General features: G+C 39.5%; 1 protein-coding gene across 3 annotated transcripts in view; it reads left to right on the top strand.

The window, feature by feature from the left end:
• The window catches only part of mark1 (MAP/microtubule affinity-regulating kinase 1), a 45,325-nt gene that overhangs the window by 2,422 nt on the left and 16,787 nt on the right, over positions 1–26,116 (top strand). Inside the window, exons 2-10 of one of the 3 annotated variants that reach the window (XM_072383551.1) lie at positions 4,736–4,939; positions 13,289–13,342; positions 13,787–13,835; positions 14,098–14,163; positions 15,040–15,110; positions 17,856–17,912; positions 20,193–20,385; positions 23,461–23,591; positions 23,760–23,861. In XM_072383551.1, coding sequence (XP_072239652.1) covers positions 4,736–4,939; positions 13,289–13,342; positions 13,787–13,835; positions 14,098–14,163; positions 15,040–15,110; positions 17,856–17,912; positions 20,193–20,385; positions 23,461–23,591; positions 23,760–23,861 — 927 coding nt within the window. Of the gene's footprint in view, positions 1–4,735; positions 4,940–13,288; positions 13,343–13,786; positions 13,836–14,097; positions 14,164–15,039; positions 15,111–17,855; positions 17,913–20,192; positions 20,386–23,456; positions 23,592–23,759; positions 23,862–26,116 lie in introns of all 3 variants that reach the window. The other 2 variants (XM_072383552.1, XM_072383553.1) reach the window with 2 other exon arrangements.

The raw sequence follows: 26,116 nt of genomic DNA, 5'->3' as shown, positions 1-26,116 counted from the left end.
CGCGATAATGAATTTATTAGTGAAGGCAAAAATAATGCGTTAATGTGCCCAGCCCTAATTTGAAATTTTCTTTCAGGTACAAACAGAATTTTATGAATGATCCAGACCTGTCTTAGGAGTAACGTGAAATAGTCCGCTGTTTTAGGAATCAAGTTTGCTTGACTAATGGGTTGTATATTTAATTACTTTGAAGATATCATAAATGAATATATACATAATACCTCATAATTATGCTGACATTATTCTGTTTGACTTAAATTAAGCACTAATTGAGGTTATTTGACTCTGTATATTACAATGTCAATGGGAAGTGGCTTACTTTTGGATGCCTTAGCGCATCAGACTCTTGGAAGAGAGCGTGTGCCATGAACGACGGTCTCCCACTACCTGAACCAGCCAAGGCAGATAACATGCCAGAAGACCCCCCTCATGGCCCGCCCCATCAAAGTGCCATCATGATGAGGCAACAACTGATTGAACGACTTAATTGCAGTCAACGAGCGCCTGGCCATGGCGAAACGTTTCTTCTCTAAGCCATTCTCCAAACCATTTCTTCTTTATTTTGGTGACATTATTTACTACAGGTGACACGGAATTAACAGCACTCGTAATGGCTTCCCATTTCTTTGCTTTAGCAGATCCCGTATTCCACTGCTGACACTGCTAAAAATGACAGATTTTCCTTTTTGGATCTCTGAAAGCAGAACTTCCACCTCACAGCCCGTAAAGTTGTTCTTTTTGCGCCTTGATGCCATTCTCATGACTCAGCACTCAACACTTCCTGGCACAGGAGAGAGGAAGTGTAGCCTTATATGGTATTATTTTGGGCGTGGAGTATGCAAATTTACTATCTTCGCGCACTTGCACTTAAATACACACGGGTGGAATTCATCATGTGTTTGTTTGTTGAATCTGACGTGGCGTGCTCGTACGAGACCATACGAAAAAAGTGAGAGAAATTTAGAATAAGAATACGAAAATGTTCTTGCATGAGGCCCATTATCTCTACTATAACATGAAATCATCATATTGCCTAGTCATATCCTTTTCTCCTGAGTTTTAGCAGAGCTTTGATTACCTTTTACTCCTGTCAGCCATACAGCTGGCTCCTACTGTCTGTTTACTATTGATTTTTCCTAAAATAAACTGCAGGATGGGGTTTTGCAGAAGATGGTAATCTGAATTAGCCTCAGTTTTCTAGACGTCACATTCAAAATTCTCCAAAATGTCAAGACAGATTTTGAAAACAATCCAGGCTTTTAGTTTTACCTACAATGTGTCTAAGTGCTGTCACGATTAATACATTTTAGATTACAATTAAATGTTGTAGATAAATAATCAACATTATCTATGGAATTGTCTTTCACTATTTGTGCTGCTGATATCGTATAATATTGTACAGTAATATAGTAGATCATAATCTAATAAAGCATTACTGATAAAACATCAGAGGAAGTGGATAGGTATGTTTTTTTTGTTTGGTTTTGTTTTCTCTTAGTTTTTGTTGAAATTCTGAAAAACTTGTCCTCTAGCTAAAAACTAAACAAAAAAATAGAAGGTAATTGAAATGTGCCCACTGAAATATTTTAAGTTAAAGGTTTTGCAATAAACAGTACATGATGAGAATTATTTACTAAACCTCCAATGAAACAACTTTAGACAAAGGGGCACAATGAGATGAAAACATTAACTGCACTTAAACCTCAAACTCTGTTAATGCTGTACATCTCTACTAGTTGAATCCAGCTATTTGTGTAAATATGCATATTTATGATTCTGACACTTATGCAGAATAACTGTAGTTATATAGCAAGAAATTGTGTTTAGAAGATAGGATATTTTTACAGGCCTTGTCATGGTCTAAGTGGAGTATTATAGGGCTTTTCTGGACCTTAGCTGATGTTTGAACTGTGAAAGACGATGTTTCATGTTGGAGTAAATATGTCACCAGAGCTGGTAATGACTATGACAATTTTGCTTCAGTCTAGCTTTTTTTTTTTTAATCAAAATAAACTAAAAGGAATTTTACATCTTTAATCTCTATGTGAATTTAGACTGTTGCAGTGTGCAACATGGACCAAAAGCAGAGCTGAAGAAGCCTCTGGCTGATAAAGCTTATAAATAATATACTAGCACAGAATCAGCCTTTTTTTTTATCAGATTCTTTGACTCCCTGACTTGGATACTACTACACCATGAGATAGCTGCAAAGACAACTGCACAATTCATCACAGACTTAGAAGACATGCAGCCTCTTTCTGCAAATATTATCCATACTATGAACATTGAACAGTGAATTTAAAAAGAAAAACATTGAAATAAGTACATTGAAAATAGATATATTGAATAAATTATGAGATTTATGTAGCATGCTGAAAAGCAAAGCACACTCTCCACCACACACTAGTAGAGTGCAATCTGCTTTCCAGCCATCTGTTGGAGCAGCAGCATCAGAGCTAGATACTCAAAAATTTTTTTAACAAACTGATAAAGAAGGCTCTATGCTGGGGACTGCTGTGGGGTCCCTGGAGCTGATTGTTTAAAGAAGAATCCTGGATAAGTTGGTTAATATAAAGAAAAACACTGACCATCATCTTCATAACTTAATTTTTTCACTGTAAGCTTACTCTTTATATTTATTTCAGGCTGCTCTCACCCACAATTCGTGAAAATAAACATTTAAAAATAGTCTCAACGTTATAATACACTGGTGAAAGCCAAAAGTTTATTTTTACAATCCCAGGTGGGTGCATCTTCGTCCTCGCCTTCGCCAATGGAAGCCCAGGTGGGCGCATCTTCGTCCTTGCCTTCAACAATGGAAGCCCAGGTGGGCGCATCTTCATCACTGCCTTCGCCAGTGGAAGCTCGGGGCGAGCTCACGCCGTCGCTAGTGGAAGCCCGGGCGGGCTCATGTCCGTTCTCGCCTTCGCCAGGGGGAACCCGGGAACCACTGGTGAAGGCGAGGACAGGCGTGAGCTCACCCGGGTGCGGGGATCTCCGAATCCAGCCCCCACCGGAACACCTCCAGGAAGTCACCAGACAACCATGTCGGCCCCATCGGACAAGCAAATGGCCAAGTCCCCGAGTCGGCTCTGGAGAGCCTTGAAGACTGCTGGGTCCATTCTGGCGAAATCCTTCTGTCAGTAACAATGGTGCAGGAAGGGAGGACCCAGATGCAGACTTCCAAAAACAAAGATTTATTCCAAAGACAAGGGAAGAACAAAAGCAAGAACAAAAGCTGGAAAAAATTTATTTAGCTTCATTTGTCAAATACCTGATATTTCGCCATATTCTTTCAGGTTGTCTAGTAGGGCTGGTATAGATGTAGAGGGCTTGCTTATATATGTTAATAAATCATCTGCAAATAGCGATGTTTTGTGTTCTATGTCCCTTTCCTCTTTTATTTATTTTATGTTTTTATTTTGTCTTATTGACTCTGCTAATGGTTCAATACTTGCAGCAAACAGCAGTGGGCTCAGGCAGTCTCCTTGCCTGACCCCTCTTTTGAAGTAAAAAAATTCTGAGCAGCAACCATTGTCTCTGATCCGTGACTTGGGTTTTTTATGAAAAAAATTTACCCAGTTTATAAACGTTGAATGAAACCCAAGAAGCCTTCAATGTTTGATATAGGAAGTTCCACTTCAGGCAGTCAAAGGCCTTTTGTGCATCTAGACCAAGCAGCATGGTATCTTGGCGGTGATTTTTAGTGCATGATATAAGATTTAACGTTCTCCTAATATTGTTAGACCCTTGTCTCCCCGGGATAAACCCAGTTTGGTCTGGTTTGATTAGTTTAATTATATGCTGTTGCATTCACTGTGCTAGTATGCTTGTTAATATTTTCAAATTATTACAGAGCAAGCTGACAGGTCTATATCCCTCACATGAAGTCGGGTCTTTGCCCTCCTTATGTAGCATGGAGATTATGGCTTCTGACCAAGTGGCGAGTCTTGTGTTGACAGAGCATAATTGAAAACCTTGCACAATACTGGTGTAATCTCTTCTGCAAAACATCCATGAAATTCTCCTGGGTAGCCATCTGTACCTGGGGATTTGTTACTTTTAAGGTTTTTTTTATAGTATTAGCTATTTCTTGTGATGAAATTGGTTTTATCATAACCTATGGATATCATGAACAAGCATACAGATTTTCTTAGAGACATATCGATTAAGTTTTTGACTATCTGACTGTCTCTAATCACGATAGCCTACAGAGACTGAAAATAGCATTTGTATGTGCTAAAGTCAGCTATACACATATATATGATGTTATAAAAGATCAGTCTTTCGAAGTCTCAAGCAAACTTCAACCAATCAGATGAATGAAGTGGAATGACCCACAGACCCGCTTAGAGAGCAAGAGCTGCCATCATTGATGGTAGTCACACATAAGATCTGATCCAGTATTGGATGGTGATTTAACTATTTTGTTTCTAACACAAAAGGATAGCTTGTAACTTGCCCAGATAGATTCTCTCATGATTTTAAATCCTCAGAGAATCCATCTGCTTCACCCTGTTGCAGATTATTTGTGGTAAAGCTGCACTGGGAAATTTGAAAGTGATCATATTTCTTGATAGATGGATATAATTAAAACAGCCTTATTACATAGTCAAAACTGAACTAAACTTATATTGTTTACCACCTGCCACTGCAGTAAACTCTTCAGTTTGGTGTGACTCAATGAAATATAATCTAAATGTTCATGATAAATCTGTTTTTAATTCTCTTTCAGCCAAAGTCTTCAGACGGCCTTCCAGAGCCACCAGCCCCACCCACCAAATCATCCAGCCACCGCAGTCTGCCACTGTGTCGCAGCCCTGTTGCAACAATCACAGATGAACAGCCACACGTCGGCAACTACCGGCTGCTGAAGACCATTGGCAAGGGCAACTTTGCCAAAGTCAAACTTGCCAGACACATCCTGACTGGCCGAGAGGTGAGAACACACTGCAGAGTTCAGATAGTCATCAGGGCAAAACTGCTTGTTTGCTTCTATTTACACATTATTTACAACAGAGACAAGTGCCAAAATACATAATGGTAACATATTCTTTTGCATTAAAAATACATTGAAAAAGGACAGATATTGGACAGAAACAACCAAGAAGGCTCTCATATATATATATATATATATATATATATATATTATCTCCATCCATCCATCATCTACCGCTTATCCGGGGGTTGGGTCGCGGGGGCAGCAGCTTTAAATGAGAAACCCAGACGTCCCTGTCCCTGGCCACTTCCTCCAGCTCTTCCGGGGCGACCCCAAGACGTTCCCAGGCCAGCCGAGAGACATAGTCTCTCCAACGTGTCCTGGGTCTTCCCCGGGGTCTCCTCCCAGTGGGACGTGCCCGGAACACCTCACCAGGGAGGCGTCTCGGGGGCATCCTAACCAGATGCCCGAGCCACCTCATCTGACTCCTCTCAATGCGGAGGAGCAGCAGTTCTACTCCGAGCCCCTCCCGGATGACTGAGCTTCTCACCCTATATCTAAGCGAGAGCCCAGACCCCCTGCGGAGGAAACCCATTTCGGCCGCTTGTATTCGTGATCTCGTTCTTTCGGTCACTACCCACAACTCGTGACCATAGGTGAGGATGGGAACGTAGATTGACCAGTAAATAGAGAGCTTCGCCTTCTGGCTCAGCTCCTTCTTCACAACAACGGGTCGGTGCAGAGCCCGCAACACTGCAGACGCCGCACCGATCCGCCCGTCAATCTCCCGTTCTATTCGTCCCTCACTCGTGAACAAGACCCCAAGATACTTGAACTCCTCCACTTGGGGAAGGATCTCATTCCCGACCCGGAGAGAGCAATCCACCCTCTTCCGGCTGAGAACCATATTCTCGGATTTGGAGGCGCTGATTCTCATCCCAGCCACTTCACACTCGGCTGCAAATCGCTCCAGTGAGAGCTGAAGGTCACGACTTGATGACGCTAACAGAACCACATCATCCGCAAAAAGCAGAGACACGATTCAGAGGTCACCAAATCGGACGCCCTCAACGCCCTGGCTCTGCCTAGAAATGCGGACCAAACTCTGACACCGGTCATACAGAGACCGAACGGCCCCTATCAAGGGGTCCGGCACTCCATACCCCCCCCCCCCCCCCCCCCCCCCACACACACACACACACACACACACACACACACACACACACACACACACACACTTGCACGTCCCATACATCCACACGTCCTCCCTCCCTCAACTCCGCTGGGGTGTGGCGCAGCGGGCACACCAGGGGGCCAGCATCCCCCCAAAAACCACAGACCTCGAACCAGCAGGGTGAGGGAAGACCCCTCCCCTCACCCTTCCGGCTCTTCAATATTTCCTAATAGTGAGCGATTCAAATTGAGGGGCAGCCAACCTTGTAGAACTGGGAGCGCGGCCCTCTGGGCAGCCTACATACCCAAAGAGCCCCGCCCACCAGATGCCACCACCCGCCAAGACCTAATGTGTGTGTGTGTGTGTTTGATAAGGAGTAATGTCTAAGGTGTAATTAAAACAGGGGCAGGGAACTGCAGAGTGCAGTAAAGGGGACCACCTACGTGGCCCCATCCACTACACCCCACAGAACACACATGCCCCCAAAACCCTACTTGTGTGAGTGTGTGCTGTGTACAGGAGCTAGAAGGGAGAGGGGTATGGGGATATAGACCGGGGGAGAGAAGCTGACCCTGGGACCCGCCACAGGGCAGGAGGGCCTGATGTCCACCAGGCTCGGGGCCTGCAGCGACCATATTCAGGGAGCTACTGTACCCCCAGAAGGCACCCACCTGCCCCACCCCTCCTCACCCCTCAGGACCTCTACAAAAACAAAAACAAACAAACCACGCAGTCACACCAGTCGCAGCCTGGGCCTGAGACCCCCCCCCCCCCCCGACAGGCAGAGCGCCCAGACACCAGGGCCCAGGCCCAGCACCACCACACATGCCAGAGCGGTCCAGCCACCCGGTACAGAGCCAGCAGCCACCACCCCAAGGCCCCCAAGGGACCCCACCCCACGCCGCAAGACAGCCCCACCCACAAGCCCCCAAAACTGCCCTCCAAGCCCGACACACAGTCCCCCCCCGATCTACCGGAGAGACCACTAGATGCCCGAAGCCACACAGTCCCCCCCAGCACACACCCAACCGCCCAGAGCGACAGGACAGCAATCCACCACCACCACTATGTGATAAAGCTAATCAGCGAGCACCAGAGAGAATGAAATTCAGCCAATTGATGTTTAGAGGTGGCAGACATTGTTTCCATGCTAATATAATCTAAAAGAACATTTCTAAACTGGTTAATACACAGATTGTTCTTTGCTTTCCAGTTCATGAGAATAGTTTTCTTTGCGATACATAAAACTGTGAGAACCATGTGTGCTGAGTTAATTTTCACGTTGATGTTGTTTAAGTCACCCAGTATGCACAGTGTGGGGCATGCAGGAATGCTACACTTAAGCCATGTTTATAGGTCCTCACAGACTTCAAGCCAGAACTTCTGGACAGGCGCACAAAACCAGAAAGCGTGTGTAAAATCATCAGGTTTGTTGTCTGTGCAATGTGAGCAGATGTTTGAGTGTGTCAGACCCATCCTGAACATCCTTTGTCCCGTGTAATGTGTTCTATGAAGAATTTTGTATTGTATGAGCTGCAAATTAGGATTTCGAGTCATTCTGAAGGTGTTCAAACATATTTGTGGCCAGAAGCTATGACTAGAACTGATGGATAAATCTGCCTCCCATTTTGAGGATGGTAGAGACATTGTGTCATCTATCTTAGACAATAATTTATATATTTTTGATAGTAGTTTTGAGGTGCAGATGCTTAGAAATTCTGCTACCCTAATCAGGAGTTGTAAGTCTGGTTGGTGGAGGATATATTTCTTTGTTATTATAGACTTAAGTTGTTGATATTCTAGGAATTTATTGCTGCCTATCCCATGTTGTGATATGAGCTCATCAAATGAAATAAAATTTCCATCTTGGATTATATGTTCCAGATGTTTGATTCCTTAGATCTTCCACAGAGTAAAGTTTAGCGTTTTTTTGTTTTGCAGGATGTCAGGATTGTTCCAGATGGGAGTAAGCTTACACGGGAGAAGTGAAGACTTTGTTATTTTAAGAAATTCCCATCAGGCTGTCAGAGAGGAGCTGATGTTAATGCTTTTGAAACATTTGTGATTTTTTACGTTTTGACTAATAAGTGGCAGGTCAGAGATTTCCAGATTATCACACAATGCTTGTTCTATATTTATCCATGGTTCATCTAGTGGGCTAGGTTTAAACCATTTTGATATATATTGTAACCTATTGGCTAAGAAATAGTGCTGAAAATTAGGTATATCTAATCCACCACTGTCCTTGGTCTTCTGTAGGGTTTTTAAACTAATACGTGGTGGTTTGTTTTTCCACAGAAATTTGGAGATGCATGAATCTAATGACTTAAGCCAAGTAGCAGATGGTTTTATGGGGATCAAATTGAGAACAAATAGTTAACTTTTGGTAGTATTATCATTTTAATGGTTGCAACTCTCCCCATAAGTGATATGGGTAATGACTTCTGAGTGAGATCGTCCTCTACTGTCTTTAATAATTGTACATAATTTAGCTTTGTTAGCTCTGAGAGCCTGGCGGAAATGTTTATGCCCAAATATCTAATATTTCCTGACTGTAAAGTGATCGCAGGTATATTCTGGACCCTACAGTTAATGGGCAGAACTGTGGTCTTAGACCAGTTGATAGAGTAGTCAGAAAGTGCTGAGAGTGTGATCGTGTGAGTGAGAGACATCTGTGAGTTCTGAAGGAAAAGTAATACATCATCAGCATAAAGACTAATTTTATGCTCAATATTTTGGGGTTGGATGCCTTTAATATTTCTATCTTGTCTGATAACAGCTGCTAAAGGTTTGATGAAAATAGCAAAAAGTGAGGGGGAAAGTGGGCAACCCTGTCTTGTACCTCTCTGCAGACTGAAGCTTGGATAAGTTTGATCATTTGTCTTGACACATGCATTTGGGAAGCTATATAATATCCTTATCCAATTGATAACCGAATTTGTTTAATGCTGTGAATAAAAATTTCTAGTTCACTCAATCAAATGCTTTTTCTGCATCGAGAGAGACGATTGTGGTTTCCAAGTTGTTAATGGTATAGTCTATGAGATTAATTAGCCTGCGCGTGTTAGTGGATGAGTGTCTACCCTTTATAAAACCTGTCTGGTCGGGATGTATTATATTCTATTCTTTTGACGAGGGCTTTACAAATATTTTGAAGTCTGCATTTATTAGAGATATTGGGCGGTAGCTGGATGGAAGTATGAGGTCTTTTCCTGGTTTCTGTAGCAGGATAATGTTAGCAGAGTTCATGTGTGCGGATAATCTGCCATCCTGCTTAGCTTGTAATACCATGTTGTAAAATGTAGGTGCCAAAACAGTCCAAAATTCTTTGTAGAAACTGATCTATGTTACTGTCTGATGGATCATTTTGTAATGAATATAAGGTTTTATAGAAGTTCCTGAAAGCATCGTTGATTACATCAGGGTCATGGGTGACATTTCCTTTTGAGTCTTTAACAGAAGTGATTGTTGTTTTCTCTTTGTTTCTCTTTAGTTGACTAGCTAGGAACCTTCCAGATTTATTGCCATGCTCAAAGTTCTCCAAGCGAAGTCTCAGAAACTGTGTTTGTTGATCAATAACTTGATCGACAACTTCTAACGATTTAATCCTGAGTTCTAAATTTGATATCCTTGAACTTTCACTCTTTTTCTTATTTCATTGAAAAGAGATTATTTTTGCTTCTCATAACTGCTTTTCCGGCTTACCAGAGAGTATAAGCTGACATTCCTGGCAGGTAATTGTTATCTAAATATACAGACCATTGCCTTTTGAAATAATTAATAAAAATCAAGGTCTTTTAGTAATTATGTATTAAATCTCCAATTCCTAGCTGATGGTGTAACTCTGTTATTCTTCAGTGTGATAGAAACTGGAGCGTGATCACTGATGGGGTGGATTTTGATGTCTGAAATATCACTCATCAAAGAACTGCTGACTAAGAAATAATCTATTCTTGAATGTGAGTGGTGTATGGAAGCGAATCTTGACCATATTTCAAATTAAAATGCATTTGCAGAAGTGCTTTTTCATTTTAAGAATGTGGCTGTATTGTTGGACTCATAAATAAAATTAGTAATCAAGCCTTCCATTTGCGTTTGCATTTTCTTCTTCAAGACTGCACATTATTTCTTTTTCATTTTCATGGTCTGCCTGCAAAGTACTGCCCACGATTCGAAAATGAAAAAGCAATTTGAGCGGCACAGCAGAGTGACGTCAGCTCTTCTTCAGCTCCCTGCTGACCCGAGCTATCCATCTTGTTCGGTTGGGGGCGGTGTGCACATCTGCATTGCATTACATTGCAAATGTGCCGGGAAATTGATTGAATTTCCAGGTCTTTAGAGGACGCATCACAGATCATGGCACTGCCTCAAATTGTGCAAACATCGTTATAATTAGCTGAGCAGGTAGAATCTAATAATATATCTGGGTCTGATGCCCGTGGCCGAGTTTACACACTAATTTACACACTAATGAGGTTGCCATAGTAAACCTCTGTTCAGTCCTGGAACAACTGGATGCTGTGGAGCCTCAAATGGGAGGAGGACGACAAACCATCAACATGCGTTCGAGTCCATTGAAAGCTATTTATTAAATGGTTTAAAAATAAAAGAAATAGCGGAGCTGTGCGGCGTAGGCCACCAGACAATCCGTGGGAGGATGCAAAGCTCTCTGTGTATCAACGGTACTCTCTGTGTAGAATCTCTAACAGAGACATACAGGCATCAAAACTGGATCATTTTTATCGATTGATGTTAAAATGTCCTTCGAATCATTACCATCATTACCAGCTGGAGACGTCGACTCTTCATTAAGACTTCTTTTGGAGGTTGAAGCCTTGTTGCTGGCAGATGGGGTTTGATTTCTTTTACCCATGAAGATCCTGTCAAAACACTCATTGATGTAATCCGTAAGGCTATCCAGGCTTTCTTCACTGTACTCCAGTGTTTTGTTTTTGTTTTACCCGATGATATATTTATTTAAACAATAGTTATTGGCGTAATTATAATCTTAGTATATTGTTTGCTCTGCTAGAGGCGCGCCATGTTTGTCATCACTACAGCCAGCTGAAGCGTAATGAACGCACAACATGTCAAATCTTGAAGAAGATGGGCTACAGCAGCAGAAGACCACACCAGGTGCCACTCCTGTCAGCTAAGAACAAGAAACTGAAACTACACTTGGTAGTACACTTGGACAATAGAAGATTGGAAAAACGTTGCCTGGTCTGACGAGTCTCGATTTCAGCTGCGACATTCAGATGATAATGTCAGAATTTGGCGTAAACAACATGAAAGCATGGCTCCATCCTGCCATGTATCAACGGTACAGGCTGCTGGTCGTGGTGTAATGGTGTAAGGGATATTTTCTTGGCACACTTTGGGCCCCTTAGTACCAATTGAGCATTGTTTAGTCTATCTAACTATTGTTGCTGACCATGTCCATCCCTTTATGACCACAGTGTACCCATCTTCTGATGGCTACTTCCAGCAGGATAATGCACAATGTCTCAAAGCTCATATCATCTAATATTTTTTATATATAAATATGTGTATATATATACTGTATATATATTGCAATTTTCTTGTCTAGTTAACTACTCAAAGCATTTTTACACAAAATGTCACATTTACTCATTCACACACTCATAGAGCAGAACTGAAACAGGAGATTATCACTTGAACTTTTCTGAAGATTTTTGTTCTTCTTGCTTGGAGGGTTAAATAAGCCTGAAACTGTGATGTCATCAGCTGGAGGTGGCAGCTGGAGGATTGATTTTTTTTTTTATGCTGTAGACCATAGCAGCTCAAAACCAGATGGTCACAAGATCAAATGAAGAGCATATGTGATGTTTTCCATCCCTGCACTGCAATGCAAGATCCATTATCTGAGATGCTCCATCTCTCTGGAGACATCAGATATTGGCCTGAGAGAAAGAAATGGAGAGAAAGCAGAAAAAGATACAGAGACAATTACAAAAGGGAAGATTACAAAGAGGAGTGACGAGATAAAAGTTCAAGAGGAATACAAAAGAAGGAAGTGAAATAAACAAGACCTACAAATGACCAGAGGAGGTTTGAACAATAATAACCAGCTGATATCTTAGCTGAGTATGAAATTCACTCTGCTGCTTTCTGCTATCGATTTCAATCTCATTGATCATCTTTAAATTAGTTTCTGGACTCAAGCCTGGTCAGACTATTGAATTTTAATCCTGCTGAAGCCTCCTACTGACTCACTGTATCTTTAAACCCTTTATTTGCTCTAGAGTAATCTATTGTTGGTATAAAGGCCTATTGTTCCTCTCAAACTTCCTGTCGCACTTTTTGTGACAAAAAGCCCTAAAAGTGTCTGAAGTTAAAATCTATGTAAAAAAGTTAAATGTCCGAGTATATTAGAAAAGGAAAGTGGAGCATTGAACTTTTTATTTGGTTTTATCAACCTATCATAATACCAGGAAGTTGCTTTTGAAAAACCTTGGTGGCTCACTTGCAGTACCGCAATAACAATAGTATTTAAATGCAATTATTACATACAATGAAGTTTTTACTGCATTTAATGCTAGTTAATGCTGTTTTGTATCACAGTGAACTGTGGAATTTTCACCAGATTTCTATATTTTTTATTTATTTGATACTTGCAAAAATAATTTACAGCTTAAACAGCAATGGAAATATGAATCAATTTAAGCCCTGCTCACTGGATCAACAGTTTTAGCTTTGCCATTTGCACATTTACAGTTTCTAGTGCTGTGCTATTCTTTCCTTTTTGGCTGTTGTAGCATTTGAAATTTACCCTTGTGGGTTGAATAAAGGTATATCCTATCGTATCTCATTTATCCTCAGCAGATGGGTAGAAAACCAGATAAAAAAATTGTTCAAACAGGTAATGTTGACATTGTATTGTATATCGAGGTACACATTTATGCAACACACGTACACTTACCTTGCATACTTTTTTTAACATCCCTACCTTTTAATAGACCTATGACAGCTGCAAATGCTAACATATACCAGTGAGCAAGAACATCTATAATTGTAAACAAAACTGTTTATTGTTACTGTTGTTGTTTGTTTTAGAGATAGCAAATGTTTCATCTGTCCAGAAATACAGGTCTGCTGACACTGATATCTCAATCGGGTCATGACTTGACCTTTTATTTTGCTTCCGCTTGCAGGTTGCCATCAAGATCATTGATAAAACTCAGCTGAACCCCACTAGCCTGCAGAAGGTATACTCTCGACTTGCAAACCTGATAAAATTCATTATCTAAATTTACCTCGGAGAAATTAGATGATTTTATTGCGAAGACCAGTGCTTAATGTTTTGGTACATTTTCATCCACACATCTACACATTTTCAGTTTCCATGCAAAAACTGAGCAGAAAAGCTTTCACAAAAGCTGAAAAATGAAAATGATCATTTCAAAACATTACAAAAAAGGAAGGGTTGGGATACTATTTGATATCTAATCTTTCTCAGATATTAGTTTGTGTATTTGTTACAGAGACGGGCTTAAGTCACTGCTAGCTTTGCATTACAAAGCACTGCTAGCTTTGCAGTGACTTAAGGCAATAAGGAACTGTCGATCTACCTTTGAAAAACATTTCAAAATCTGTCTGATATCATGAAATGTGTTTAAGATTCAGTTTGCTGACTAAAATTATTTCTTCAGCTCTTCCGAGAAGTCAGTGTGATGAAGATACTCAATCACCCAAATATTGGTGAGTGCCCCTCTCCTTGTCTGTTCTTTGCTTTCAAAAGAAAAAAAAGCTTTCAGATCTCTTTCTCTCCACAAATTTCACTGAAATGAAGGGTAGCAGGAGAGACAGTACTAGGACAATGAGTAGTACTAGCATTCAGTGTTTTCTCGTATATTTTGGCCAAGATAGTAATCAGTATTAACCTGCTTTAGAGCTCAGTATTTGACTGTAAGGATTCTAGGATTCTAACATCTGCTTCAATGTCTCTGTTGCATTTTTTCAGTGAAGCTGTTTGAGGTGATTGAAACAGAGAAGACTTTGTATCTGGTTATGGAGTATGCCAGCGGAGGTAAGAGAGATGAGCTTAAAAATTCTAAAAAAAATTTTTATTGATCAGCCATAAGATTATCACCACTGACAGGTGAAGTAAAACATTGATTATATTATTACAATGACACCCAGTAGGACAATATTGTGATTACTAGACAGATATCACAGCATCTCCTCAACTGCAGCTTTTGTGGGATAGGGTCATGGCCAAGACTCTTCAGTAGAATAGAATAGAAAATACTTTATTAAAAAATGTAGATGTATGTAAATGTAGAGAGCAATAGCTAGCCTAGCTATTGTAGCTCAAATTGCTGAAAGTTTGTGCTGGTCCGAAGAAGAGGTGTAGGAACACAATGCAAAAGTAGGCAATGTATAGTTTGAGGAGCATAATGATTTTGGGTGTTGATCCATCCTCAAAATTCTCCCAATCAGATGTGCTGAACAAGTGAGTCCTCGCCATGGAGGCCCCACATTACTTATAATTTACAGGAATTAAGAATTAAAGGATATGCTGCTGATTGCTTGGTGCGAAATATCATGGCTGCTTTGGCAAAAAAAGGGGTCCATGATCAATATTAGAAGGGTGGCCATGCTATGGTTGCTCGATGTTCCACAAAGTGTGTTATTCACAGAAGAACTCATACAGCACCTCTAACTGTATGCTAAAGTTCAATATATGCATCTGTATTTGCAGTGCTTTTTCTCTTGTACATCAGGGGCACTGTGGGGTTCATTGTTTTGCTCAGATGGAGGGGGTGGGGATCAAAGTGGGGATCAAAGCACCAGCTTTCCGACAGGAGGCAGTTTAGAGGTCCGTTTCGGACAAAGTCCTCTGGAGGTTTTGTTTCCTTGCAGACATGTGTCACATCTGCTCACCTCTCTACTTGTGTCTCAGGGGAGGTCTTTGACTACCTCGTGGCTCATGGACGAGTGAAGGAGAAGGAGGCTCGAGCCAAGTTCCGCCAGGTGAGACGTGTCTGATCCCATGTGTCCACTATTTCACTCAGTCCCGTTCTGTTGTTTCGGGTACATTTAGAAAGATTCTGTTAACTTTTAAAGTCTGAAAATGTCAAGCAATTATTAATGTGCAGAAGACTCAGATGCCTTCCGTATTAGGCATATTCATTCATTCATTCATTCATTCCACTTTATTAAAGACACATGTAGGTCCATATGAAAAAAAAGAAAAACGGTGAGAAAAATCCACAAAGTCACAAATCTACAAAAAGGCCAAAATGCCAGTGGTTCCACATACTAGAGTAAAACCTGACTGAGGTTTGTGCAGGGTCCATCGGTGATAAGATGATGTAGTTTGTAGAGTCCGCTAATCTACACGTACATAAGACTGCGTTGTACAGCAGCACAAGTGGAGACATCAAAATCATCAAACAATTGACTTGCACAAGTCCATCTCTGCATCCTAAGCAGCATCCTCATTCCATCATTATATGCCACTTTGAGTTTCTGCATACTGCTTTGTCTATAGCGCCTCCATAAGTGAGCAGTATACAAAGGGGTACAGTATGCTTTAAAAAGTGCAACCTTTTCTGTGGCAGAAAACATACTGAATTTGCGTATAGGCATATCAACTTGTGCATAGATTAAGCAACACTGTCCATGTCATCAGCCAGATCATCAGCCAGTATTGTTTCCGTCACATTTTTAACATTTCAACCAAATAAAGAAAATAAATTAATCTTTATTAGATGGATTTGAATATATGATTTAAAAGCACCTTCCCAAATAAAATCACATGAAATTTGTGAGAGGTGTCAGTAGTCTGCTTAATAAGTCTATTTGTTTTTTGGTAGTGTTAGTTTATCTGGTACTACTTTCTTCTCCAGTACGATTACAACAGTTACCAACGTGTTGGAGCTTTGAAACAACATTTTCAAATAAAAGGGGAAAAAGTGGGTACATATTTTTTATTAATTGTATCCAATTAATCACCTGCTACAGTATCTGTACCTAGCTAATGCACACTGTCACTGTTATTTTCTATTCTTTGATTGTTCATTAAGAAAGGTGGGCAAAGTAATTTTGGTCTTGGATTTGTTCCAGATATTTAGTCAATATGTTTTGACGATCTGTTTTGAAAATCACTGAATGGGCTTAGGAACACTTCCAGAAATCATTGTCGGTGGACACAGTTCACCGTGCCATTCACAAATGCAGGTTAAAGCTCTCTCATACAGAGAAGAAGCCAGTCGGTCTCCTCAGTTCCCAGATGGTTACAGACTGTTGTTAAAAGAAGAGTGATAAAGGTGGACATGTCCCAATTTTTGAGACATGTCACTGTCAATAAAATGTAAGATGAACTAATATTTTTAAATAAATGATCAAATGTCTTACTTTCAGCATTGGATGTTTTCTAATTTCTGTTGTGAAAAGACGGTTCATATATATATACACAGATCATTGCATTTTGTTTTTATTTACATTTATTCATATGTCAGATGAAGCTGTGGTTATAAGCTGTGTGAGAGAAATGCATTAAGCCACTACGAGTTGACACTTAAGTGGTTGATTCTCAGTCACAGTTTCTGATGCGCATAGCTATCTGACAGAAAAACAGAAAAATATGAAAAAAATGAGAACAGCTTTGTTTGGGATTCAACTATAATAATATACACTTATACTTTATTGTGTTTAAAGATACAAAAAGATGGAACTTTGGAGCATTTGTGGAGCACCTAGTTCCATTTGAGTTAAGTTGAGAAAGCAGGTGGGATCTGATCTTCAATTGCATTAAATGGGTGTGTTAGTCTGTTTTTGAGAAGCTCAGTTTTGTACAGTTTAGATTCTTCTAACGTGTCTATATGTATTGTAAAGTCCGTTTTTTGTTGAACTAACACAAGGAGTCATTTTTTTCTAGTGTCATGTAAACATTGTCCTGGCTGCAGAATAGTCTATCTACATACTTGAATCACACTTTTAGCTCAGATCAGATAATGATGCAAAGGCCTTGTCAACCATACTGTTTGCTGAGAGTGAGGGCATCGTTTTAGCTGTTTGAATGTGACGCATAACCTAACATAAATATGGTTCTGACGAACCTGCTGCATTTTTGTGATAGTGATGGATTGATAATTAGTTTAATTTTCTGTCAATCATTGTTGTATGAGGAGACAAGCGCACGCACAGTAAAGACCAAAGCAATGCTTACACACTTCAAACTAAAGTTTAGGTGATCAGTCACAAAAACAGATAACCCCAGATGAAATCTGTTGAAGCCAAGAAGCATTAGATTTGATGCCCTACAAGACATTTTAATTTTGTCCAATAGGGACCACTGTACACACAACTTACTGTTACATTGTGCGACTAACAGACAAATGCATTTTAAATCCATGTTTAAATAATTTTTATCTTGTGAATTCCTGTGCATTCAGTTTGTTAACACTGATTAAAAGAATCAAAAGTCAAAAGGAAGTCTAAAGGAAGCCCTATTTGTGTTTCTACTTCCTCTGTTGAGGGTCATGGGACATTACTGTTGGAGCTTTTAGTTACCTGCAAGTCTCCCATCATTAGAATATTTCCTCTGGTGCCACCTTCGGGATAAACATTAAATTACACTTTAATATTCTAGCCTTGTTTTGGGGAAAATCTCCAAACAGCATTACACAGTCTCAGATGGCTGACTACAGACAGCTGTATGATGTGGAACTGCTTTTAACTAGTTTTTCTTGCATAACCTTGTGTTTCTGTCAGATTGTTTCAGCAGTGGAGTACTGTCACCAGAAGAGGATTGTACACCGTGACCTCAAGGTATGTAAAAAACAAACATTATAGTGTCAGCTGTGTAAAATGAATGCATGTCTCTCTTAATTTTTTTCTATCTTAAAAATCCAGTAGAAATCAGTTCTGCATCCCTTTTTGTCTTTAAAATGGACATAAATAAAATTCAAAATGGATATATCTTGCTTCGTAGAAGTGCCACAATGAAGAATAACTAGAAAAGAGAGAAAGTAAAGTAGGGCATATACACAGAAATAAATAGATAAATGTGAAAATTTATAGGCAAATAAGTAAAAGTTGAAATAAATTAAGTCAGAACAAAGTGAAGATTGTGAAGATTCTGCATCTTTAGTGTTTATTTCTTGGATAAAATGTGTTCAGAAACAGAATTTGTTGCGCGGTTAAATGACATAAGCAATCTATCAAGCATATTTCTATTACACCAGGCGTAGCTCATTAACAGGAAGCATCTACCATAAATTCTGGACTATAGAGCGCACCTGAATATAAGCCGCACCCTGTAATTTTAAAAAGAAAATCCATTTTGTACTTGTATAGGCCGCACCGGATTATAAGCCGCGGGTGTCCACATTGTAATATGAGATATTTACACAGAAAGTAGTTACACGGAAAACTTTTAAACCTTTAATTAAATGTGTATGGTAACATAAACAAATAAATGTTTTTTTTTTCCGAACTGTGCCCGTAACACCAATGGTTTTACCTTAAATAAATTTGTAATGCACAAATATGTGGCATAAGTGCATTTCTTTCGAACAGTGCCTGTAACAAGGCTGGTAAAAAAAAAAAAAAAAAAACAGTAACCTACCAGGAAAAGTCATTGATCGCCTTCTTCATCTTCCTCCTGTGCACTAAAACCATCAAAGTCATCTTCTTCAGAGTCCGAATTGAACAGCCTCAGAACTTTGTCACTCACTTCAGTCTCTTTGTTGTCGTTCTCACAATCTAATCTCAGATTGATCGCCGTTAGTTTAAAAGCTGCACCATATGCATTTCTTCGTTTGTTTTCCATGTTGAAAGTGAGTACAAATGACCAATTTACAATAATTTAGCAGTGTGTTTGCTTTATCGTACAATTTAGTACAATTTCATTGTGAACTATTCGTTAATTTTATTGGTCCAATGTTACAAAGTAAAATGTTTTTGGCGGCATGAAAAAAAAACAATTTATTAGCCGCACCGTATGATAAGCTGCGGTGCTCAAAGCCTGGGAAAAAAGTAGCGGCTTATAGTCCGGAATTTATGGTAATTCATGCTCACAGTGGCGCCACCATGGGGTGGCCAGGAGTGGCCACGGTCCCCCCTACAATTTTGCTGGCCACCCCACTCGCCAGTCACATAGATTCTATCGTCAGTTATGCGTTTCATCCGAAATCATTTGGGTCAAATGAACAGGCCCAGGAAGTCACTCAGCTGTTGCATGCTCTAACAGCATGCGTGAGACCGGTCACTGATCTCAAAAGAAGTGACGAGAGAAGACGGAGAAGACTACTAGTGAGTAAGTAAGTCATAAATTTCTTTAGTAACAGAAGAGGGGGAGTATGCGTCGTGAAGGGCTTTATTAGTGGCGAATGGTGCTGTATACAGCACCTGTTACAGAAGCCTTTTGACTTATTTTTTTACATTTGAAACTGAGTTATGTAACTAACGTTAGCTGCTGCTTGTATATGTTATGGCAATTTGCAGAAAATGACGAGAAAGTCCACAGAAATCTCTTCTTATTTTAAGAAAAAAATTAGTACAGTACGATAGAGAGAGCCGACAGGGGAGCAGCAGAGGCTTAGTGAGGAGGAGAAAGAGGAGGATGGAGGAGAGGAACAGACAGAGCAGCATGCCAAGGTTACACAGGCACAGCCAGCATCACTAAGAGAGCACAGTGACCAGGAAGAGCATCAGAAAGCAGCAGACCAGTAACAGTCAGCACCAACAATGGTCACAGAAGTGAGGCAGGAATCAGCAAAAGCAGGTGTTCGACCTGCTCCTGGACCAACAGGTGAAGTTATGACTGTGTGGCCCTAATAATGAAATTGATGGCTCGGCCAGATAGTAACGTCATCTGGAGAAATGTATGTTTATAGTGTGTTTCCATTAAATTTCAAATCATGCCATAATCACTTAAATATTTTTGATTCATGTTTATTGGTAGTTCAGTTTGATTAGTCTGAATAGAAATGCCTATAGGCTATTATTGTAGCTATAATTGATAATTACTATGGAGAAGGGCTAAGTATTATTATTACTGCCATTCTAATTATTTTAATGTCAAAATAACGGATTCATTCATCATAGATATCTCCCAGTCAAGAGCAGAGCAGCCCAAGCAGCCACAACTTCCAAACAAACTTCCCTCAAACCTATCAAGGGGACAGAAGACGGTGCTTCTCTAAAGACTGGTACAACACCCATAAATGGCTGGAATACTCTCAGAGTAAAGACTCTGCCTACTGTTATGCCTGCCAGCACTTCAGTCTCCCCTCCTCAGGTGATTCAGTATTTACATCTGAAGAGGGGTTTAAAAATTGGAAAAAGGCAACCTTCAAAGATGGAGTACTTTTAGGCCATGCCAAATCTGAAGCACATACTAATGTGATGGTAGCATGGGCAGAGTATGAAAAGTCCACTGCAAGCACATTCTCTCTGTCAGCCTCCTTAAATGCAGAAAATAATAAATTAGTGACGGAAATTAGAAAGTACATTAAAATTGTTGGAGAAACCCTGCACAGAGCACATAATGAATCAGAAGGTGAGAATAAAGGAAATCTTCTCTCTATTATGGAACTGCTAGCCAAACACAATCCCATGGTCAAAAGAAAAATGACAAGTCAAAGAAATGCAACATACCTTGGGCATGATAAACAATTGTGTCAAGGTCATATGTGCACCAAAGATGGTTTGAGGTACAGAGTGAGATGTTTCAGGGGCCCCCAAGAGAGTTACAAAGGCTGATGGAGACACGGTGGGCATGTAGGTATAATGCTTGCAAGACACTCAGAGACAGACTGCCAGCCATCATAACTCTACTAAAAGAAATATCAGAGGACCAAAATGGCAACAGAGCAATAGAGGCAAGAGGTTTATTAGCCCAAATAGATCTCAAGTTTGTTAGCCTCCTTGCAACATTCACCTGTGTTCTTGGTGAGATAAAATATCTTTCAGATATTTTACAGTTCCCACAACTCGATTTGGGCACAGCTGTCACACTTGTTGACTCTCTTGTTGACACATTGGAGAGTTACAGAGAGAGCTCTCTCTTTAATGACATCAGGGACAATACTCTAACTCTTACTGAGCATTGCAACATCAGTGCTACACCTCCAGGCCGTCAGGTCAGACCAAGCTCTAGGCTTGAAGGGCATTACATGTTCATTCCAATAGTCTAAAGACAAGTCAGCACAGAGATGGAGTCATTTCGGACAGGTTCATTCATTCCAGTTATTGATGTGCTTCTCTGAGGTGAAGAGAAGATTTTCTAAAGAAAATTGTGTCATAATGAAAGGAATACATGCCTTCAATCCCTGCAGTCCCACATTTTGTGAGAAAGATGTAGTGTTTCCATTTGCCTCACAAAACAACTACAGCACTGAGGATCTACAATATGAGATCCTCCAGCTTAAGCGAATTCTTGAGAGGAAACAAACTAGAGGTCAGGAAACACCAAAGAATTTAACAGAGCTCACTGTCTTTCTGGAGCCATATAAGGATGTTTGCTTTACCTGTGAGCACTGCATCCTGTGAGCGCAGTTTTTCTATGCTAAAGTTAATCAAAACTGCCATAAGATACTTCTTATGCCATGACTGATGAGCCATCCATCCATCCATCATCTGCCGCTTATCTGGGGGTCGGGTCGCGGGGGCAGCAGCTTGACTGATGAGCGTTTAAGCAATTTGGGTGTGCTAAGTGTAGAAACAAGAAGGGCTATGGGCCATAAATCTTGATGACTTTGTGGATGTGTTTGCCAAAAAACACAGCAACAGGCGAATAAAACTTTTCTGAAACATGCTGTATAGCCTGGTAATCAGAATCAAAGACTATTGATCCCTGGTGGGAAATTCTTCTTGTAACTGTAAATCTTTTTGTTACACATAGCAAAGATATGAGTGTTTGTTAAACATACTGTATAGCCTGGTAATCAGAATCAGAAAGACTATTGATCCCTGGTGGGAAAGTCTTGTTACATAGAGCAAAGATATGAGTGTTTCTGTACTTGCTTCTGTTTGTATCTACCAGTACCTTCTTTTTCCCAGTAATTGATTTGATTACAATAAATGTACACCTTTAAATTAAGCTGTATGTGTCTTTTTAAGGAAAAGGATAACTAACCTATTTTAAAAACAATGAATCACCTAGCATATATACATAACACAATAAAAAAAAAGTTTGTTGTGGAACTCAAAATGTTAACTGTACTGTTAGTCTATGCACATTAGATCATTAGTACCATTAAATGTAACACAATAAACCCAAGTATATCAGTAGGTGTTTCCTTAAGTATTTCTGATAGTTTTCTAGTAGCCTGTTTACCAGAACAGTATAATAAAATCCTGAAATGATGACTTTTAGTTTTGGTGTCCCACCCCAAGAATTTAAGTGGCCCCATCTGCCACCCCTATGAAAAATGTTTTGAGGCTCCACTGCATGCAAACATGATTGTCTCAGGACAAAGCTGAAGGTACAGCAGTGACAATGGAATTAACAGAATAAATTAGAAAAAAGGGACAAGATTAAAGGAAAAATAAAAGGTTGAAAATAAATAAATTACATTGTAAAAAGATTCAAACTTTTAAAAAATATGAATATGAACAATTTACATAAAATTAAAAAAATATATCTATTTCTATATGTGGAAACTATTATTACTGATATAATTTATATTCCTCGATTTATTTTGTTATTATTTTCCAGATTCATCCTTTTTTGTGGCACTAGAAGCATAAATAAATAATAAATAAATAAAAGAGGAGCTCATTTATTAAAGGCTTAGATGATTTAACTACTGTTAAAAATATTACCTTTTTGGTCCTTAATATTTCTTATTTTTGTTCCACCTTCCCTATTTTGTGCAATTTTTACTGCATTAGAATGATTTATTGTCAGACATGGGTGTGTTTTAAGTTGATGAGGCATATTTTCATTTTGTGTTCTGTTGTATGTATGTGGTTTAAATTGTTGTCTTTTTTCTTTTTTTCATAAAGCAGCATTATGGTTTATACAAACAAAAAACTTTTAAGGTGAAATTTTCCAGAAAGTCTGTGTAATATTTAAGTTAATAACCTTTGAATTAGAATCAGAAAAAAAAAATTCAATATCTTGAACTCGCTAAGTTTGTGTGGTAACTTTGAACTTGATCAAATAAGACTAACTTAAAATGGAGAATGTTTGATGAGATCGAGCCATGTGAGAAGCATGATGAAGTCAGCTCAGCTCAGTGTGTACCTTAATGGAGAATGCTCTACAATGAATTCAATCTTTTTTTTGTTGTTTGTTTATCAGAGGTAACATTACGTTATTGGTAAATCATGTGTTGTTGTTTTTTTTCTCTGTCTCTTTCTAAGGCAGAGAATCTCCTGCTTGACGCCGATATGAACATTAAAATAGCAGACTTTGGCTTCAGTAATGAATTCACATTGGGCAGTAAATTGGATACTTTCTGCGGCTCTCCTCCTTATGCTGCCCCTGAGCTCTTCCAGGTGAACACCGCGCACCTCCCACCACCCTTCCAGTACCCTCTCTTCTTCTCTCTTACTCTCTTTCTCAATTACACATATTAAGATCAGTCTTATTAAGAGGTGAAAATGCAGCAGAGTGAAGTCATTAAGTAGTGGGATTTTGGGTAATTTAGTTCTGTGACCCTGCAGGGGAAGAAGTATGACGGGCCGGAAGTGGATGTCTGGAGTCTGGGGGTGATTCTTTACACACTGGTTAGTGGCTCCCTGCCCTTCGATGGACAGAACCTAAAGGTTAGATAAAAGTAGACATAGAAATACTGTTCAGTGTTGTATAGTTGAACAGCATGAAAACTTGAGATTTTTATCATTAAATCAATGTTTTACAAAAGCTGATCTTCATGTGCTACTTCACAAATATTCTACAAGGTATGCCTCAGCTGGCTGTTTTTTAAAAATAATTATAACAAGCTCAGACAAGAGAGTGTTTGATTATTCTATGTGTGTGCTTGTTTGTTTGTTTGTTTAATCAAAGTAGTTGCAGATTAAAACTGTGCTCAATAAAATAGTCACATTCAATAATTGCATTGTGAACATTTTACTTCCCTCATCCCATGAATGTATGCTATTTTGCGTTTTGAAAGCACCCTAAGTAATTCCTTTGTATTTGATTAATAAAGAGCAACTTTTTAGCAGCCACTTAGTTCATGTTCCTTTTTTTGGCGATGGTTGTCACTACCTGGGAGAAATCATTGCCCAATGTAAGGAGCGCATATTTAGAGAAAAAACACATGTGCTACAACAACATCAACTTCTGTGCGCTAAAAAAGGCAAAAAGTCAGGGAAATATTGTTGTGGAAATATTTGCTTAGTATTTCAGACTTGGTGAGGAAATACCAAAACCCCTCTTTTTGGTAAGTAAATAGGGGGATACTCTTTCATCTAGTCTGAACATCCTGAGACTCACATGCTGAGCCCACTACATCTATACAAACATGGTCTCAAACATTTTTTATACTAAATATTATATTTTCATCTTAAACAGTTATTGGTGTGCTCAAAAGTGACTGTAAAACTATTAGTAGAAAAATTGAGACAAGGCCATTTTTATCAGTATGCAACATCGCCTTTTCGCTGTTGACAGTCCATGAACATCTGGAAACTGAGGAGATCAGCTACCCCGCCTTTGGGAGAGGCCTATTCATGTCTGATATAGAATTTTAGCTGCTCAACAGTCCTAGGTCTTCTTTGTGTTTCATGATGTTTTAAATTTTTCAGTTGGTGAAAAATCTGGATTGTGGGTTGGCCAGTCCAGTACCCAGACTCTTCTACTGTGAAGCTATGCTGTTGTAATAGATGCAGTTTTTCTTACTGAAGTATATTGATACCTTGCAAGATGTCTAAGTTGCCATTTCAGAATTGAGTGCAAATAACAAGCTGGATGGTCACTCTTCTCTTTAGTCTGGAGGACTAACCTACATTTGTGGATGGCACTATGAACTATGTTAACTGACAATGATATCTGCAAGTTTTTCCTGAACCCTTGCAGTGATTTCTTATATTGATACCTTGCTCACAGAAATGTCTCCAGATTCTGTTAATATTTTGTATTCTGCAGCCAATGGAATATTCAAAGTCTTCACAATTATACGTTTAGTATCATTATGCTGAAATTGTTCAATAATTCAAAAGCTCTTAACTTTGCCGATTGCTGAGACTCCATCTTTACTTCAGGGAAACTCTGCCTCTCTGAGCTGTTGCTAATTGACCTCATTATAGTGGCTTGCAAAGTATTTGCCCCTCCTGCCATTTTCCCTCCTGCCTTTTTTCTTTTCTTTTAGTGCTACAACTTGTAATTTGAATAGATTTTTTTGTGGATTTCATGTAATAAATCTTCAAAAATAGTCCACATTGGTGATAAATATAATATATGCTTTTTTTTTTACAAATTCTAAAAGATGAAAAAACAACAACAAGTAGTGCGCACATATGTTTTCATCCCTTTGCTGAGAAGTCTTTAAATTAGAACTGGAACAACAAACCTTCAGAAGTCATATAATTAGTAATCTACATGCAACATGATCTCAGTATATATTCTGAAAGCCCCAGAGTCTGCATCACGACTAATGAACAGGCAGCAGCAAGCAAGCAACAGCATGTAGTAGCAAGACCAAGGAGTTCTCCAAAAAGGTTGTGGAGAAGAACCAACCATCCATCCATTTTCTACACCCGCTTAATTCCAATTTAGGGTTGCAGGGGGGCCTATTCCAACTGTCATTGGGCGAGAGGCAGGGTACATTACAGGGCCACGTAGATACAAACAATCATTTAAGCTCACAGGGACAATTTAAAGTCACCAATCAACTTAACGTGCATGTTTTGGGTGGTTGAAAGAATTATTATTATTACAGCATCAACACAGATGGGAAAAAAACAAAACATGGCACTACAACAAACCTATCTAGAAAGGGCTGCCCACTTAAAAGGGTATTTTTAAACCTAGACCTTATTTCTGGCATGAAATACGTTTATCTACTCACCGAGAACAG

The sequence above is a fragment of the Leuresthes tenuis genome, unplaced genomic scaffold (genome assembly GCF_036924035.1).
Source record: "Leuresthes tenuis unplaced genomic scaffold, fLeuTen1.0.hap1 SCAF_4, whole genome shotgun sequence".
NCBI lineage: Eukaryota > Metazoa > Chordata > Actinopteri > Atheriniformes > Atherinopsidae > Leuresthes > Leuresthes tenuis.
The sequence above is the reverse complement of the archived record's forward strand: the minus strand, read 5'-3'. Positions and strand labels throughout refer to the sequence as shown.